The sequence below is a fragment of the Sebastes umbrosus genome, chromosome 7, assembly GCF_015220745.1.
Source record: "Sebastes umbrosus isolate fSebUmb1 chromosome 7, fSebUmb1.pri, whole genome shotgun sequence".
In the NCBI taxonomy this organism is placed as follows: Eukaryota; Metazoa; Chordata; class Actinopteri; order Perciformes; family Sebastidae; genus Sebastes; species Sebastes umbrosus.
In genome coordinates this window covers 14,492,338-14,508,596 of record NC_051275.1, presented here as the reverse complement: position 1 = coordinate 14,508,596, position 16,259 = coordinate 14,492,338, and the positions used below count along the sequence as shown (strand labels likewise).

General features: G+C 38.8%; 2 protein-coding genes across 2 annotated transcripts; both read left to right on the top strand.

The window, feature by feature from the left end:
• Positions 1 to 826: 826 nt before the first annotated feature.
• LOC119491586 (extracellular calcium-sensing receptor-like) lies at positions 827 to 3,920 on the top strand. Its single transcript, XM_037775727.1, has 6 exons — positions 827 to 852; positions 940 to 1,228; positions 1,426 to 2,229; positions 2,359 to 2,586; positions 2,797 to 2,920; positions 3,007 to 3,920. The coding sequence occupies exons 1-6, from the start codon at positions 842 to 844 to the stop codon at positions 3,918 to 3,920; spliced, it is 2,370 nt and encodes a 789-aa protein (XP_037631655.1). The 5' UTR covers positions 827 to 841.
• A 6,551-nt stretch (positions 3,921 to 10,471) lies between these two features.
• Positions 10,472 to 13,934, top strand: LOC119490924 (extracellular calcium-sensing receptor-like). The gene is made up of 6 exons (XM_037774468.1): positions 10,472 to 10,674; positions 10,795 to 11,065; positions 11,170 to 11,973; positions 12,150 to 12,380; positions 12,658 to 12,781; positions 12,924 to 13,934. The coding sequence occupies exons 1-6, from the start codon at positions 10,472 to 10,474 to the stop codon at positions 13,835 to 13,837; spliced, it is 2,547 nt and encodes an 848-aa protein (XP_037630396.1). The 3' UTR covers positions 13,838 to 13,934.
• Positions 13,935 to 16,259: the final 2,325 nt, after the last annotated feature.

The following is a 16,259-nucleotide window of genomic DNA, read 5'->3' as shown; positions in this document are numbered from 1 at the left end:
TTCTCATAGACAATATAATCTGACTCCTTTTTGTAACCACAGGAGTCGCCCCCTGCTGGCTATTAGAAAGAATGCAAATTTAAGGCACTTCAGCATTGGCTTAACTTTTCAGAACTGGAAAACGTGAGCGATACAAACTGTATAATAAAGATATACTGTGTCAGTTATGAAACACTCATAGAGAGCATACCCGCAAATGATTTCACATTCTACTAAATATCATTTCAATATTCGAAAATGGGGAAAAAAACAAAAAACATTTGCATCTGGGTTGGCATCAAAATTCAACAACTTAAAGACAATTTTCAGTTCCAGTGGTTTCTGGTTCCAGTTATCTTAGCGTCTGGCAAAGTTGAGATATCCTGCTAAGTAACAAACAGACAAACAAATACAGAAAATGTGACTTCCTTGTCAATGGAAAAAAAAAACTAGGATAGAAGATATGGATTTCAGCTCAATAAATTAGCTACCAATACCATTTTTTTCCCTAATGCATACTCTTCTATTGCCATACACCACACACACCTTTTCTTCAGCCCCTGGGGGCAGCTCCTCCATGCATATGAGCATGGACATGCACTAAGGCCTATCGGCAGGGTATAAAGTCTGACACGGGGGCAGAGTTATAGAGGCCAGTCTGCAGAACGAAGCAATGCCACTGCTGAAGCTGGTCCTCCTGGTTCTTCTGATCAGGAGGGGGGCGCCTGTGTGCCAGCTGCAGGGGAGGACACAACCACCAGAGCTGACCAAGGCTGGAGACTTCGTCTTAGGTGGCATTTTCACCTTTCGCACCGGTTACAGAGGAAGTGTGCCCACCTTCCAAACCTTACCCGATCCCCCAATGTGCCTGCGGTGAGTATGTGTTCTGGGATTTTGTTATATCATGTGCTTTCTTGTTCAATGCAATCAAATAATTTAAAGAAATGCCTTTTTTTCTAGCATCAATGTCAGAGAATTCAAATTTGCCCAGACCATGATCTTTTCGATTCAGGAAATAAATCAAAATCCTGCTATTCTTCCCAACCACACACTGGGCTACAAGATATACAATTCCTGTGGAATGACAAACATAATAAAGTCTGCTCTAGATTTAGCCAGCGGACAAAGGGAGATCATAGATGAGAGGAACTGTACAAAGGCTGACACTGCACAGGCTGTACTAGGCCACTCTGGCTCTGCACCCACGGTGGGATTTGCTCGGATTATAGGAAGGTTCCAGATACCAGTGGTAAATGTTTTTATTTTATTCAGTGTGTTCATAAATCATTGTCATTTGGGTTGAAGTTATCTTGGATGTGTCTGGATTTCAAAGAGCTTCTTGATTAACTTGTCTAATAATATAGATCCTTTCTTATTTTGTAATGACATTTTAGATAATTAAAATGTAATGAACGCATCTGTTCTGTCTAAATTTCTTTTGCACAGCTCAGCCACTTTGCAACCTGTGCATGTCTCAGCAACAGAGACGAGTTCCCATCCTTCTTCCGAACTATTCCCAGTGACCTCCATCAGAGCAGAGCCCTGGCAAAGCTTGTTAAGCACTTCGGCTGGACCTGGGTGGGGGCAATAAGCAACAAAAACGACTATGGCATCAACGGGATCGCCGCATTTATACAAGCTGCAGAAAAAGAGGGGGTTTGCATAGAGTATTACCGGGCATTTGAGCAAACCGGTCCTCTTCAGGAGCTATCAAAAGTGGTTGAAGCTGTGAAGCACTCCACCTCTAAAGTCATCGTGGCCTTCATGTCCCACAGAGAGGTTAAAGTGCTGGCGAGTGAGTTGTACAAACAGAACGTTACAGGACTGCAGTGGGTTGGCAGCGACGCCTGGATCACGGATCACTCTCTGACTGACAGCGAGGGACACAGCATCCTGGTGGGCTCGCTAGGCTTCGTTGTCAGCCGAGCTAAGATCCCGGGGCTGGAGGAGCACCTGAGGCGGCTCCGCCCTTCACAGTTTCCCGACAGTCGGTTTGTCAGAGATTTCTGGGAAGACATGTTTGACTGCGTTCTGAATGACACACAAAGGAAGCCGTGCAGCGGCTCTGAGAGCCTGCAGAATGTCCAATCATATTTTACAGATGTTTCTGAGCTGAGATTCATTAATAATGTCTACAAGTCAGTTTACGCAGTGGCTCATGCTCTCCACAGCCTGGTCACATGTGAGGAGGGGAGGGGGCCCTTCTACAGCGGGAGCTGTGCTGACACTAAACACATTCAACCATGGCAGGTGAGGAAGAAAAAAAAAGGGTTACTGAACTTTTGAAATCATTGTTTTGCTTATAAACCTCATATGCAATTTGAAACATACAGAAAAAGAGCCTGCTGTATTAAATTAAGTCCCTCTTCTTCTCTACAGGTGCTACATTACTTACAGAACATCAACTTCACAACCAGTCAGGGGGAAAGAGTGACTTTTGACCCCGATGGAGATCCACCAGCAAGATATGAACTCATAAATTTACTACACGTGACCTCAGGGATCATGCGTGTCGCCACAGTTGGGGTTTTTGATGCCACTCTGCCCCATGACCATCAATTTATAATGAACGACATGAAGATAGTGTGGGGAGGAGGAAGTCACACGGTACATATTCATATTGTTTTGTTCTCACATTTCTGGGTTGTTAGTCACAATGCAATACTGCATAATATTCCATAATTGAATACATAGAATAAAGTCTAGCAAAACTGGTTTATAACCTAATTTTTCTGAATAAAAAATGACATGTGATCACCAAAAACAAAGAACAGTGAACACACTGTAGGTCAACTCCTCCACATATTCATGCACCAGGTGCCTGTGTCAGTGTGCAGTGAGAGCTGCCCCCCAGGGAAACGCAAAGTCCTTCAGAAAAGAAAACCTGTTTGCTGTTATGACTGCATACCGTGTGCAGAAGGAGAAATCAGCAATATAACAGGTTTGATTTAAAAAAGCAGAACTTTTACATGTGAAATACTGACTGGCTTATGAACTAATCAATGATTTTGTCTCTTTCAAAAACAGACTCTATGGATTGCGTGAAATGTCCCATTGATTATTGGCCGAATACCAGAGGAGACACATGCATCTTGAAGGAAATTGAATTTTTGTCGTATGCAGAGATCATGGGGATCATTTTAACATTATTTTGTCTGATGGGGGCGATTTTGACATCTATGATAGCACAAGTGTTCTTTCAATTCCGGGAAACTCCTATCGTCAGGGCCAACAACTCTGAGCTGAGCTTCCTGCTGCTCTTCTCCTTGACTCTGTGTTTCCTGTGCTCTCTGACCTTCATTGGCCGGCCCTCTGAGTGGTCCTGCATGCTGCGACACACAGCGTTCGGCATCACCTTCGTCCTCTGCATCTCTTGTGTTTTGGGGAAAACTATAGTGGTGTTAATGGCCTTTAAAGCCACACTTCCAGGTAGTAATGTGATGAAATGGTTCGGGCCTTTACAGCAGAGGCTCAGCGTCCTGGCTTTCACTCTCATACAGATTTTGATTTGCATACTGTGGCTTACAATCAACCCTCCTTTTCCCTTCAAAAATGTGAAACACTATAAAGAGAAGATTATACTGGAGTGTGCCTTGGGATCATCTCTAGGGTTCTGGGCTGTGTTAGGATATATTGGGCTCCTAGCTGTGTTGTGTTTTGTACTCGCTTTTTTGGCTCGAGAGTTACCTGATAATTTCAATGAAGCTAAATTCATCACCTTCAGCATGCTGATATTCTGTGCAGTCTGGATCACATTTATCCCAGCGTATGTCAGCTCTCCCGGGAAGTTCACTGTGGCTGTGGAGATATTTGCTATTCTGGCCTCCAGTTATGGACTTCTTTTCTGCATTTTTATCCCCAAATGTTATGTTATTTTACTGAGGCCAGAACAAAATACCAAAAAGCATATAATGGGCAAAACAAAAGATATTCAATGTTAATCTTACATTGTTGTGACTCCTTTCTTTTTAACTTTCCTTATTTTGTTTTGATAATTAATTACTCGTGTGCATATGTGTATACCATTCTTTCTGCAATACTACTTTTCTAATATTAAAGATGTTGTGAGTAATAGAGTTTGTAATAATTAATCTTTCAACAATAAACTATCTTAATTTTAATTGCATAATTATTTGAGTAACCCCACTCACTAACATTTCTTATTTCTATTTCAAACCAGTGCACATGTATGTTCTTACATGTATATTTTGAAGATCCAGAACAGAGCTTTCTGCATGTGTGTGTCTCCACCCACACCAAGGTTATGATAGTTTTGAATTTTCAATTAGTTTTTATTTAATTTAAGTTTTGACTTTTCGATTTCAGAATGTTGTGCTATGTTTTATTTTAGTTTCAGTTTTTCAAAAAAACTTTTTTAATATATTTAGGGCCACGTATAATGCCTCAAAGCCAAGTCAAGACTTGACTATGATGTCTCAAAAGTATGTAGATATATACATATACATAAAAAATACATGGTTGGATAACTCTGTGTGTGTGGCATGCATGTATTGTATATCCAGCACTTAAAGGTCCAGTGTGTAGGATCTGACGGTATCTAGCAGTGAGTTGAGGAGATTGCAACCAACTGAAGTCCCATGTGCCAAGCCTGTTGGAAAGCTATGGTGGCTGACACGAATGGCCCTCTCTAGAGCCAATTGTTGTGAGAGTAGCGTAGGTCATTTGGAGCAGGGCCAGTGTGTAGAGTGTGTGTGTACGTGGGAAGTGAGTGGTGAAGAAAGAGACAGAGAGTAGGAGCGAGTAACGATATCAACTCCGGCCTAAGCAGGAAAAGTTAACAGAGTTTGGTTTGTTCATTCTGGGCTACTGTAGAGACATGGCGGTGCAACATGGCAGACTCCGTGGAGAGGACCCGCGCCCTATATAGCTATAAACGGCTCATTCTATGGTGACGAAAACACAACGATTTTTATTATCAGGTGATTATACACTAAAGAAAACATACTTATTAATATTGTATTCCATTTTTGCCAATAAATCCCCTGAATTGTTATGCACTGGTTCTTTAAGCTTGTGATATAATAAGCAAGCATTTGGAATGATGACATTAATGTTTAATTGTATTATTTACACCTGCGCTTTTCCTAGTGTGACCTGTCATAATGTCATTCATGAAAAAGCCCCATAAGTATTGTGGAGGGCTGTACTACAGGGTGTGGAGAGAACTAGCAACAAACATTGGATGATGGCATAAGCAGATTTTTCTTTTAGAATTCATCAATTATTTACTGCTTGTGTGTGTTAATGAGACATTAGCCCTGACCTCTACAGACAGCTAGCTATCTTCTCAGTTATGTAGTAAACTAAACAAAGTAGAATCTGCACACAGTTCAGTCCACTATAGCCTACTTCTTCATATAGAGGTAATTCCTCAGCCAAAAACACAAACCAACAGTGCAGTCCTTTTCATACATGTGATCACTTTACCAGATAGTTAACCCATCAAATTGAGTTACTAAATTATTATAAATTGTGACATATATGCTTGGTAATTAATGTATTTTTAACATACTAAGTGACTTGCATGATGTGTTTGAAATGTATTCAGTGTTTATGCACACTTAACAGGCATACACATGCATTCACTTTTTAGTGCTGGCTTACAGAATCAGCTGTAAAAACTTATAGGCCTTAACCAAGTCGGTCTCAGTAAACACTCTAAACATCGTTAGGTTAGGAAATAGGGCCCATGTGTATTCTTGTCAGATTTATTTCTTCATGCCTGACATCCTTCAGGTCTTACGCAAAAAAAATGGTATTTGCATGTACTTCTGAGAATGGACCACTAAGTTGCCTCCTATCTGACAGGAAGCTATATAAAACACATCTCTGCAAGAATCCCGACTGTGCCAAAGGCGAGGCTCTGAGATGACAACAGTCGCATTTGTCTCCTTAACACTGTTCACTTGGATGGTGTCATCCAGCACATGGCTCAGACTGGACCAGTGTACTGAGCTCAGTCAGTATGGGCACGATGAAGAGACAAAATCCTGCGGCTCAAATGCATCGTATAAAAACGCTGTTAATCATGACAAAACAAAACTGACACTGACATGTGAGAGGTGAGTAAATTGTTGCAAAATTGCAGTGTTTTCTGTTATCTCCATTTCCTCCATTTAAGTATCTTGCTCATTAACTTGCTTTTTTTGTTTCATCAAGGACCTGCATGGATACCCAATTGTGGTTTCCCACAGATTCATCAGCAATTAAGCTTGTAATTTAATGATTTCCTCAGCGGGGAACCAGCCTGAATTATTGGGGCCTAAACACCATACTGAGAGACCCCTCAAAAGACAATTAGAGGATCTCTAGAGGAGCTTTTATGAGCCAATTACAATTTGAAGTCACTTTACTGTAATTATATACAAAATAACCGACTCAGTTGGGCTATTATACTTTCCATTTTGCACTGTTAGATTTGAAAAAGATTGTTTTTGCTTTTTAAATGCCAGTTTAGCTTATGTCTGGCTACAAATAGTGAACAGTTGGGTGATTAATGCAATCTGTATTGTAATGCACTGTAGTTAAGGGCTGTCTTATTCTATTTTAGCTTGTTTTTATTTATATTCTCTTGGTCTTAAAGTGGTTTACAGATCATGTATAATTTAACTATTGTAATTATTATTAGTATTCAGTGGGTTTTGATTTCCATCTTATTTTATGCTCTTCTATTCTTATTTGTATCCGTTTTATCTTTTACATGTGCTTCTTGATGCTTTTAATGTTTTATGTTTTATTTAAAGCACTTTGAGTTTCCTTGTTGCTGAAATGTGTTATATAAAGAAACTTGCATTGCCTTATGAATATGTGATATTTTGCTATATAATGTGATCATGAACTGATGCATTTTTTTGTTTTTTCTCCTGTTTAGATGTCCTGAAATGAGTGTTGCCTCAGAGAGGATTTTCACACAGGATAGGATCAAACAAGACTGTAGCCTCTTTCCTGGTTTGCAAGTGGTCTGCAAGTGTAAATGTCATCAGTTGTTGGTGTATTTCCTGTCTAAGACCAACTGTGTGCCACTTATCTGCATCTTCATACTGTCTGAGAACCAAGTGAGCCTGATGTTCTCAGAAAAATCAAAGACGCCCCATGTCAGGATCTGCTATGTACAGGTTTGCATGTACACCTACATTATTTCTGATAATGTTTATAAGTTGTAATTTTTATTAAAAAAAAAGCTTATAAAAACAGGTAATACATTTAACATTTTGGTGTCAGAGGTGGATGTTGTGAGAACTCTGCTGATATGAGAGGAAGGTGAAAACACATTGCTGTGCAGAAGTACAGTATTTTTAGGTTTGCAGATGACATAAGTGTAGGCATTCTGGATAAAATCACAGTATATATCCTATATGTTTGTGCTAATTCATTGAATTTATATGCAGTGATGCAAATACTCTATTCTATAAATATAATATGATTGAATCGGTTGCTATAAAAATGGTACAGACAAGTCTGACAGTTGACCCATGTATATGATCTCACAGATTATATATTGCTATTACCGTATTTGCATGAATGTGTGATGTGTGTGCAATAACTAACTTCCATATCCTGTCAACAGATGCCATCAAAGCTCTCTGCATCACTTAAAGAAGCATTTATGAAACAAGCAGGTAATAATAAAAAAATATTGCAAGAAAAGGATGCTTTAATTTCCTTAATAAGTTAAATAATAAAACTTTTTTTTTCCTCAGATGGCATCAAATGTATTGTTTACACAGACAGAGTGGAGAGTGTGCGGCCTACAGATGCCAGTAGATGGATTATAAGATATTTTCTGGCAGCTGTGTTACTGCTTGCAATCTACGCGACAAGGATAAAAATATCACCGAACAGAGTCAGTCCTGCTCATGGCAGCAACTCCACAATGGTGATGTTTATTACCATGACATTGCGCTGCTTTTCACCATCAGTTACCATCTATCAGCCCTCTGAGTGGTCCCAGGTAGCTGTCGGGATCTCTTTTGCCGTCTGCCTCTCTTGTGCTCTGGGGAGAACTGTAAATGTGTTGATTGCCTGCAGAACCGCTCATACTGTCATGAAATTGTTTTGTCCCACGAAGCAGCAATTTAGGGCTCTGCCTGTCACTGTGCTGTTTATCTGGCTGACTTTCTGCCCTCCTTATCAGAATAAGAACATACAACACTGGTTTGAAGACATACTTGGTGAGGGTGGTGTGGGATCAACACTAAGATTGTGGGCTGTGTTAAAGCAGATAGAGCTACTGGCTACTTTGTTCTGTGTATTCGTCTCAATTTCCAGTTTGCTACAATCTATCCTGACTAAATTAAATTTGTTGAGTGTCTTCTTACATGTGCAACTGGTAACCTGTCTACCGAATTCAAGGGGACCAACAAAATATGTACTGGTTATTAAGATCAATAGGTTAATTTAAAAACATCACTGAACCTGCCATACTGTATCTAAATTTGAATATTCTGAGTTTAAAATTTGACCTATAACGTAAACAAAGCAAAAATAAAAATGTTGTGTGAATGAAGTGTATCAGTCCCATTAACATCCTCAACAGCTGAGGTCATGGTGCTCTTGATGAATATTACATTTTTAACATAATTTCTTTTCTTTTTTTATATAATACACAAGGTAGAAGACATTCAATAGTGATTGAAGTCCATGACAATTGAATGTAATAAGCCTCTGTGGCTACATTTTTATTAGCTCTGCTTCACATTTTACACTATTTCTGACTGCAAGTAACACTTGTAAAGAGCTCTTTATGATTATATTAAAACAAAATTTCAATGGATATGTCTTCTGTGTGTTCATTAATGGCACATCATGTACAACTTTACAGTAAGCATACTGTGGGTGAACACATTAAAACATATTTTAAATAATGACTTTATTTAACATACATTTTGAATAACTAATTAGAAATGTGTATATGTGTGGCTATTCTTAAAAGAAATTATCAAATTATTACACATACATATAAACATACATTAGGCCAAAGTAGAGAAAGAAAATAAATTAAACTGTCTAGTGTACTAAGATTACACTTTGTGTTATGCAAAGGCTGCCCTCTTAACAATGAGCACAGTAGTTCCCAGTGTTACTTTGTGTCTTTCATTGGCCAATATGGTTGGAAATTGTAGGGAATTTGATACAAAGTTTTGTCAAATTTGTAAAAGTTGGAATTTGTAGGGACACATTATTAATATCTTTATTATTAATTGTTGTTTTTTCAGTCAGTATCACTTAATAATATGATAATTTAAAAAAAAAAAATTGACAAGTTGTTTGATAAAGTTTGCACTTTAGTGACTTTAAGATTTAAAAAAAAAAATAGTAAAAGGATTCAAATAATATGTGCAAATTAATTATTTTCCATTATGTATGTCCTCAAACAATCCGTAGGTATTTAGAAGCACTTGAACCCACGAGTCCCCGAGTCCACCTTCCAACGCACCTGACACTCCAAAAGCAACAAATGCGTTGTTATTGCACGCAAAATGACTTACAAAATACCTTGTCATTCATACGCCATTTGGTGTGACCGGGCTGACCATGTAGTCTGTACTAACTGCATTACAAATAGATCCTCATAAATATGCTACACTCAGAGCTAGTGACGTATAAAAACTGAGAGAGACTGCTCAAAGTGGCCAGGAGGGGAGGTGGATGGGTCCAACAAAGAGTTATTATATAAGTTATTATATTATAAGTGATGTTAAAGTGACGTTAGTAACGTTTCTGACTTGTGTTTTAGCGACATTTTTAACGTATTTTATGTACTTATGTTACGTTGTTTACGTACGTATTTTATTCAGTTAACATACATATTATAAGCACAACCATGATGTTTTTCCTAAACCTAAGTGGTTTCGCTGCTTAAACCTAACTGCGGCCGCTACCGTAGTTTTGTTGCCTACACATGACGCGCCGAAAGCAACAAAGGTGTTGTTATTGCACGCAAAATGACTTACAATAACCCATCATTCATATGCCATTTGGTGAGACTGGGTTGCAGAAACAGAGATTATATAGCTCAATTTAACATCTAACACAACTTCATACTGGCTATATCATATTCAAAAATGTTCCAATTAAAAAGTGGGTTTTACCAGCTGATTCTCAAGGCTTCTGAAGATAACATAAAGACAAGGAACTTTCATGGTATCTATCATTTCAACATGTTTATAGAGATCCTGAGCCGACCAGACCTTTCTGATTGACTGAGAGTTATACTTCAATACAATACTTCACTACCTTAAAAATACTTGTGTTGATATTCAGGAAAAAAAGGTAAAAAAAAAGGTAAATCCGGACAGTCTTCTGTCTTCCACATGTCAATCAGCAGGATCAGTGATGCGTAAAAACAAAATAATCTGTCGAGAATTGAGTGTGCTCACATTGGCTGCTGATATTTCTCATATGGTAGGAGAAGCTATAAAGGTCAACTCCCAGGTCAGAATTGCTTCAGTGAAGGGGAGGGTGACTCGTGATGGGTTGGATCACTGTTATCTTATTCACTCTGCTGGCAAGGGCAAGGTCAGAAAACCAATCATGCAAAGTGATTGGGCAGACAGGGTTCATGGAATTCTCAAAAGAAGGTGATCTTATTATAGGAGGAGTTTTTTCTATGAGTAGTACACGTAAACTGATAGATAATGGCTACCAGGCATTTCCACAGACATACTGCAAAAAGTAAGTGGTTAAAAACTGTATGCAATGTATGAAATAGCATGTTTTATGTGACGATCTGATGTGTTTCAAAATGATCAGCTGAAGTTGTTTATTAGTAATATGCCAACACTGTGTTTGCAGGTTGAATGACAGGGAATTGAAGTTTGCTCGGACGGTGATTTTTACTATGGAGGAGATTAACAGAGATACTAAGCTCCTGCCTGGAGTGAGGCTAGGCTATAGGCTGTACAACGGCTGCGGGAGTGAAAACCTGATACGAGCAGCCATAGAAGCCGTAAATGGAGAGGAGTCAACGGGCTGTAAGGGTCAGATCCAGGCTCTTTTGGGCCATTCATCCTCAGGAGTGAGTGAAGACATAAACCTCATACTAAGCCCGCTATCGATTCCACAGGTGAGAGGAAATAACCGCAAACTGTCACATTTGTTTGTTTATATTTCGGTCTTGAAAAGATAAATAGATTAATTGTATTTAAGATGTTTTTTCTTTATTTGAAGGTAAGCCATCTGTCAACCTGTGCTTGTTTGAGTGACAAAAGACTGTACCCCACGTTCTTCCGAACTGTGCCGAGTGACCGCTTCCAAATCATCGGTCTGGTGCAGCTTATGAAATATTTTGACTGGCGCTGGGTGGGGGTTATTTTCTCTGAAAGTTTGTACTCAAAACAAGGCACAGATGAATTCATTAAGGAAGCAAAGAAAGAGGCCATATGTGTTGAATACTCATTACCTCACTCTAAGACATCTCAAGCCGAGCTGAATGCTATTGTAGAGACATTAAGGGAATCCTCGTCAAAGGTGGTCCTGTTGTTTATGTCCTTGTCTTACACCAAATCGTTCCTGTCAGAAATTCAGAAATATAACATAACTGGAAAGCAGTGGCTCGGCGGCGAGGCTTGGATCACACAGGTAGACCTGGCTTCTGTCAAGAGAAAGAGCATTTTGCAGGGGGCAATGGGTTTTGCCCTCCCTCAGGCAGCCATACCAGGTCTTGAGGAATTCTTACTCAGTCTGAAACCTTCGGATGAACCACAGAGTACTATAATTGAAGCTTTCTGGAAGAAATTCTTTGACTGCAGCTTCTCTCAATCAAATACCACTGCTATGTGCACTGGCACAGAGGATCTCAGGACAGTCTCAAGTGACTACACAGATGTGAGACACTTCAGGGCTGAGAATAATGTGTACAAAGCTGTGTACTTGGTGGCATATGCCCTTCATGCACTATTGCAATGTGAAAATGGCTCAAATCCCACCACAGGAAAGCCCTGTGTGAACAAGAACGAAGTTCAGCCTAAGCTAGTAAGTTCAGGTATATCTATTCAGGCATAGAATACTTATTTAGTATTTAGTGATTCTATGTTTTGTGGTTAATGCAAAAAAATATAATGTTAGGTATTAATTCGAACACTAAATGTCTTTATAGTTTCTCTTTTGGTTGCACATTTTGCTAAAATGTGTCGATTGTCTCTCCCCAGGTGTTGGAACACATTACAAATGTGAACTTCACAACACAGAACGGGGCCAAGGTTTTCTTCGATGAAAATGGAGACTCAGTCGCCCAGTATGACTTAGTCAACTGGCAGATGAAAGAAGATGGCTCGGCTGAGATTGTAAATATCGGTCAATATGATACCTCTTTTCCAGAGGGGGAAAAATTCAAACTAAAAGACAACATCAAAATAGTTTGGGGAGGAAACAGTAATGAGGTAAAGTGAACAGAAGGTTACATGCAGGTTCTCTGAGTGGAGAAACTATATTTCCATCCTGCATATCCCATATATACAGAGACTGTTTTAAAGAGTATCCAGGTCAACTGCCCCTGTTTCCCCACACATATGCAAAATGTAAGATGGAGAGATTGTCTCAACACGATAGAGAACGGCATTTCTTTTAATTTTTGGTCCTTTTACTTCATGGGAACTTCATAAACATGACATACAAACATTTTGTTGCATTACTGAGTTTTTACATGCTGTTTTTCAGATGACAAGGTCTGTCTGCAGAGAACCGTGCCCACCAGGGACTCGTAAGGCCATGAACAAGTTTAAGCCTGTATGCTGCTTCGACTGCTTTGAGTGCCCTGAAGGAACAATAAGTAATCAGACAAGTGAGTACGGATTTCAAAATTTAAAGTGTATTGTAATAAGGATAAATGAAAAAATACGATACTGATACAAACATATATTGTGCGATTGTATTTTATTTTGGTGTAATGATTGTATTTCTGTGTAATTTCACTGCTTTTATAGATTCCCCAGATTGTTTGATTTGTCCGCCTGAATTTTGGCCAAACGAAAAGAAAGACGAGTGTCTTCGGAAACCGACTGAATACCTTTCCTACAAAGAGATCATGGGAGCACTTTTAACTGGATTCGGATGCGTTGGCGTATTTTTATCTCTTCTGACGTCAATAATTTTTTTTACTCATAAAGAGACTCCCATTGTAAAAGCCAACAACTCTGAGCTGAGCTTCCTTCTGCTGTTCTCATTAAAACTGTGTTTCCTGTGCTCTCTGACCTTCATCGGCCGGCCCTCTGAGTGGTCCTGCATGCTTCGACACACAGCGTTCAGTATCACCTTCGTTCTCTGCATCTCTTGTGTTCTGGGGAAAACGATAGTGGTGTTAATGGCTTTCAGGGCCACACTTCCAGGTAGTAATGTGATGAAATGGTTCGGGCCTGCACAGCAGAGGCTCAGTGTTCTGGCTTTCACCCTCATTCAAGTTGTGATTTGTATTCTTTGGCTGTCAATCAACCCTCCGTTCCCAAAGAGGAACATGAAGTACTATAAAGAAAAGATCATCCTAGAGTGTGCCCTGGGTTCACCTGTGGGATTCTGGGCTGTGTTGGGTTATATCGGACTTCTTGCTCTCCTGTGTTTCATACTTGCTTTTCTTGCTAGAAAGCTGCCAGACAGCTTTAATGAAGCCAAACTGATCACTTTCAGCATGTTGATATTCTGCGCAGTCTGGATTGCATTTATCCCAGCGTACGTCAGCTCTCCTGGGAAGTTCACTGTAGCTGTGGAGATATTTGCTATTCTGGCTTCCAGTTTTGGTTTGCTGGTGTGCATTTTTTTCCCAAAATGTTATATTATTATCTTCAGGCCAGAACGAAACTCAAGAAAACATTTGATGGGGAAAATACCACCGAGAACGCTTTAATATGTAATGCAAAATTGTCCTCCAAAACAAATGGCTGTAGTGTAACAAGATAAACCAACTTTATTGCATAGTAAGATATTGTATAGAAACACATGGAGCTGCTGCAATTAATGACCTTTTGACTTATTGTGATGTACTTCAATAAACTTAATACATTGACTCAAGTCTTTTTTCCATTTTTATTTGATCACAAATATAGTATACAGTATATGAAATGTAGTTTGTAACCGCATTATATTCATGTTGGATATTTACAAGATTCATTAATGACATTCAACTAAAATGTTTAAAATTGCAATTGTTAGGGGTAACTTCATTGTAGGACAGACTAAAACATATTGTAAAAGTTAACAGGACAAGGAACACAAAATAAATGGCTCCCCTTCTCCCCTCTATCAACAACTGCTATCAATGTGTCCATTAAAGGCCGAAGGTAGAAGATATACAAGAACATGAAATAAGGATTCTACATGGTACCACACTAGAAATCTAAATAAACTAAGTATTGTTTCTCTGCAGTTAATTTACAGTAGCACTCATTGATTAGCTTGGACTTCCACAATTGTCAAAAACAATTGTTTATAGTGAAGTTTTCTTGATTTAATAATGTATCAAAAATAATAATATAACTTGGTAACAGCAAGAAAACATTGAATGAGAGGTTTGTGGCACATGTGGTTTGCTGTAATATCGTATAGCACTCATGGGGACACATTTGAAGGGATACATGTTTATAACTAGGCCAGAGTCAACCAAACCAAGATGTCTTTTGCCATGTTTTTGGACATGCGCACACTGACGTTGTCATGAAATATTTTATATATATATATATATATATATTTTTTTTTTTATTATTATTATTATTATTGAATGAAATACTAAAGATGATGGAGTGAAATGATTTATATTTTGAATCACTGTTTCACAAGGTGTCTGTTTTAATCATTTCATACATGTAGAAACTAGTGGTGCCCAGCAGATGTCGCTGTGTTAATTCTATCATAGCCACCAAAAGGAGCCTGTTTCTGTTCAGTTCCTTCAAAATGGTTCAAAGCTTTGTTTCGCCATCGTTGCATACACACACAGTCAGCTGAAGCACTCACCTATTGTACCTGTGTTTGTATGAAAAGATAAATCAGATACAGTCGTTCAACTCTTGAGAAGTAAATATGTTACTGCTGACCAGTCAGACACTCTAGTCAGATCTGTTTGGGGCCATTCACAACTGCTTTGGAACTCAAGTTTTAATAACAAGTGCATATATTACTGAACAGCCTTTAGTAATAATTAATGAAGATCATATATATTCATATATAGTCAAAGCAAGAAAAAACTTCTAAATGAACATACATGTATGCATGAGTTTACATGTTTATTGGTCATGCATGCAGGGTCATGCATCAATCCATGCACTCATTAATGATAAGTCTTTACACCTATTATAAAGTATTATGCTGGCATATTATTAGTACCCTGATAATTCCCATACTGAACTAACTAAACCTTCCTCAGGGGAATACAAAAGACCACCTGTCACCTCATCTGCTACCACAAAGACATCACACTCTAATCAACCAGCTAGCTAAATTTACTATTACTCCCCATTCTCAGGCCTCTTCCTTATCACCTATACACACAAATTTGAAGCATTATTGTCATTATGTTTTTTTTAATCAATTTCACATATTATAAACATAAACAAACACAACACAGGCACAACCTTAAGGTCTACGGTTTGTGTGTTTTCTGCAAAAAGTGTACAACTTTAATGAGAGTGAAAGACCAAGATGTGGGGGACACCTGATCTGATTTTGAGGACAATAAGTCCAATGTTCATATAGTTTAAAGGGCATGAGAAGCCACCCCACCCCTATTGTTTTATCTATTTATTTTAAAGACGGTGGGAAAGTTGGCCGTTAATTCCTGCTGTGTGATATTTTAGAGCAACTTAAGTTGTTGTTAGCTATGCAAAGTTAGCAGCTAAGCTAAGTCGCCATGGAGCGTGTAGACCCCACTATGCTACATTTTAAGTATACGATTGAATTAGTTGAACTCAACTGTGAAAGCATTATTAAAGTGGCAGTAGGCAGTATATTGTTGGCATCATTGGGCAGAAAATTGGGCATAATGTACTGTATATTGTAATTCAAGTGTTCTGAGAGATAACTAGACATCTACACCTCCTCTTGGCTCTGTTTTCAGGCTTTAAAAAATCTAGCCCGTGACGGGAAACTTTGACCAATCACAGGTCATTTCATTGAGAGAGCCTTCCTATTGGCTGTGCTTCGGTCATGTGACCGGAACTTGGCGTTCCTTCACCAGATTTCACAATGGCGGCCGCATTACAAACTTTCTAATTTTACAGCTAAACCGTGCACTACAAGATGATTCTGAAAACATTTGAGGCGAGAGATACGGAGCA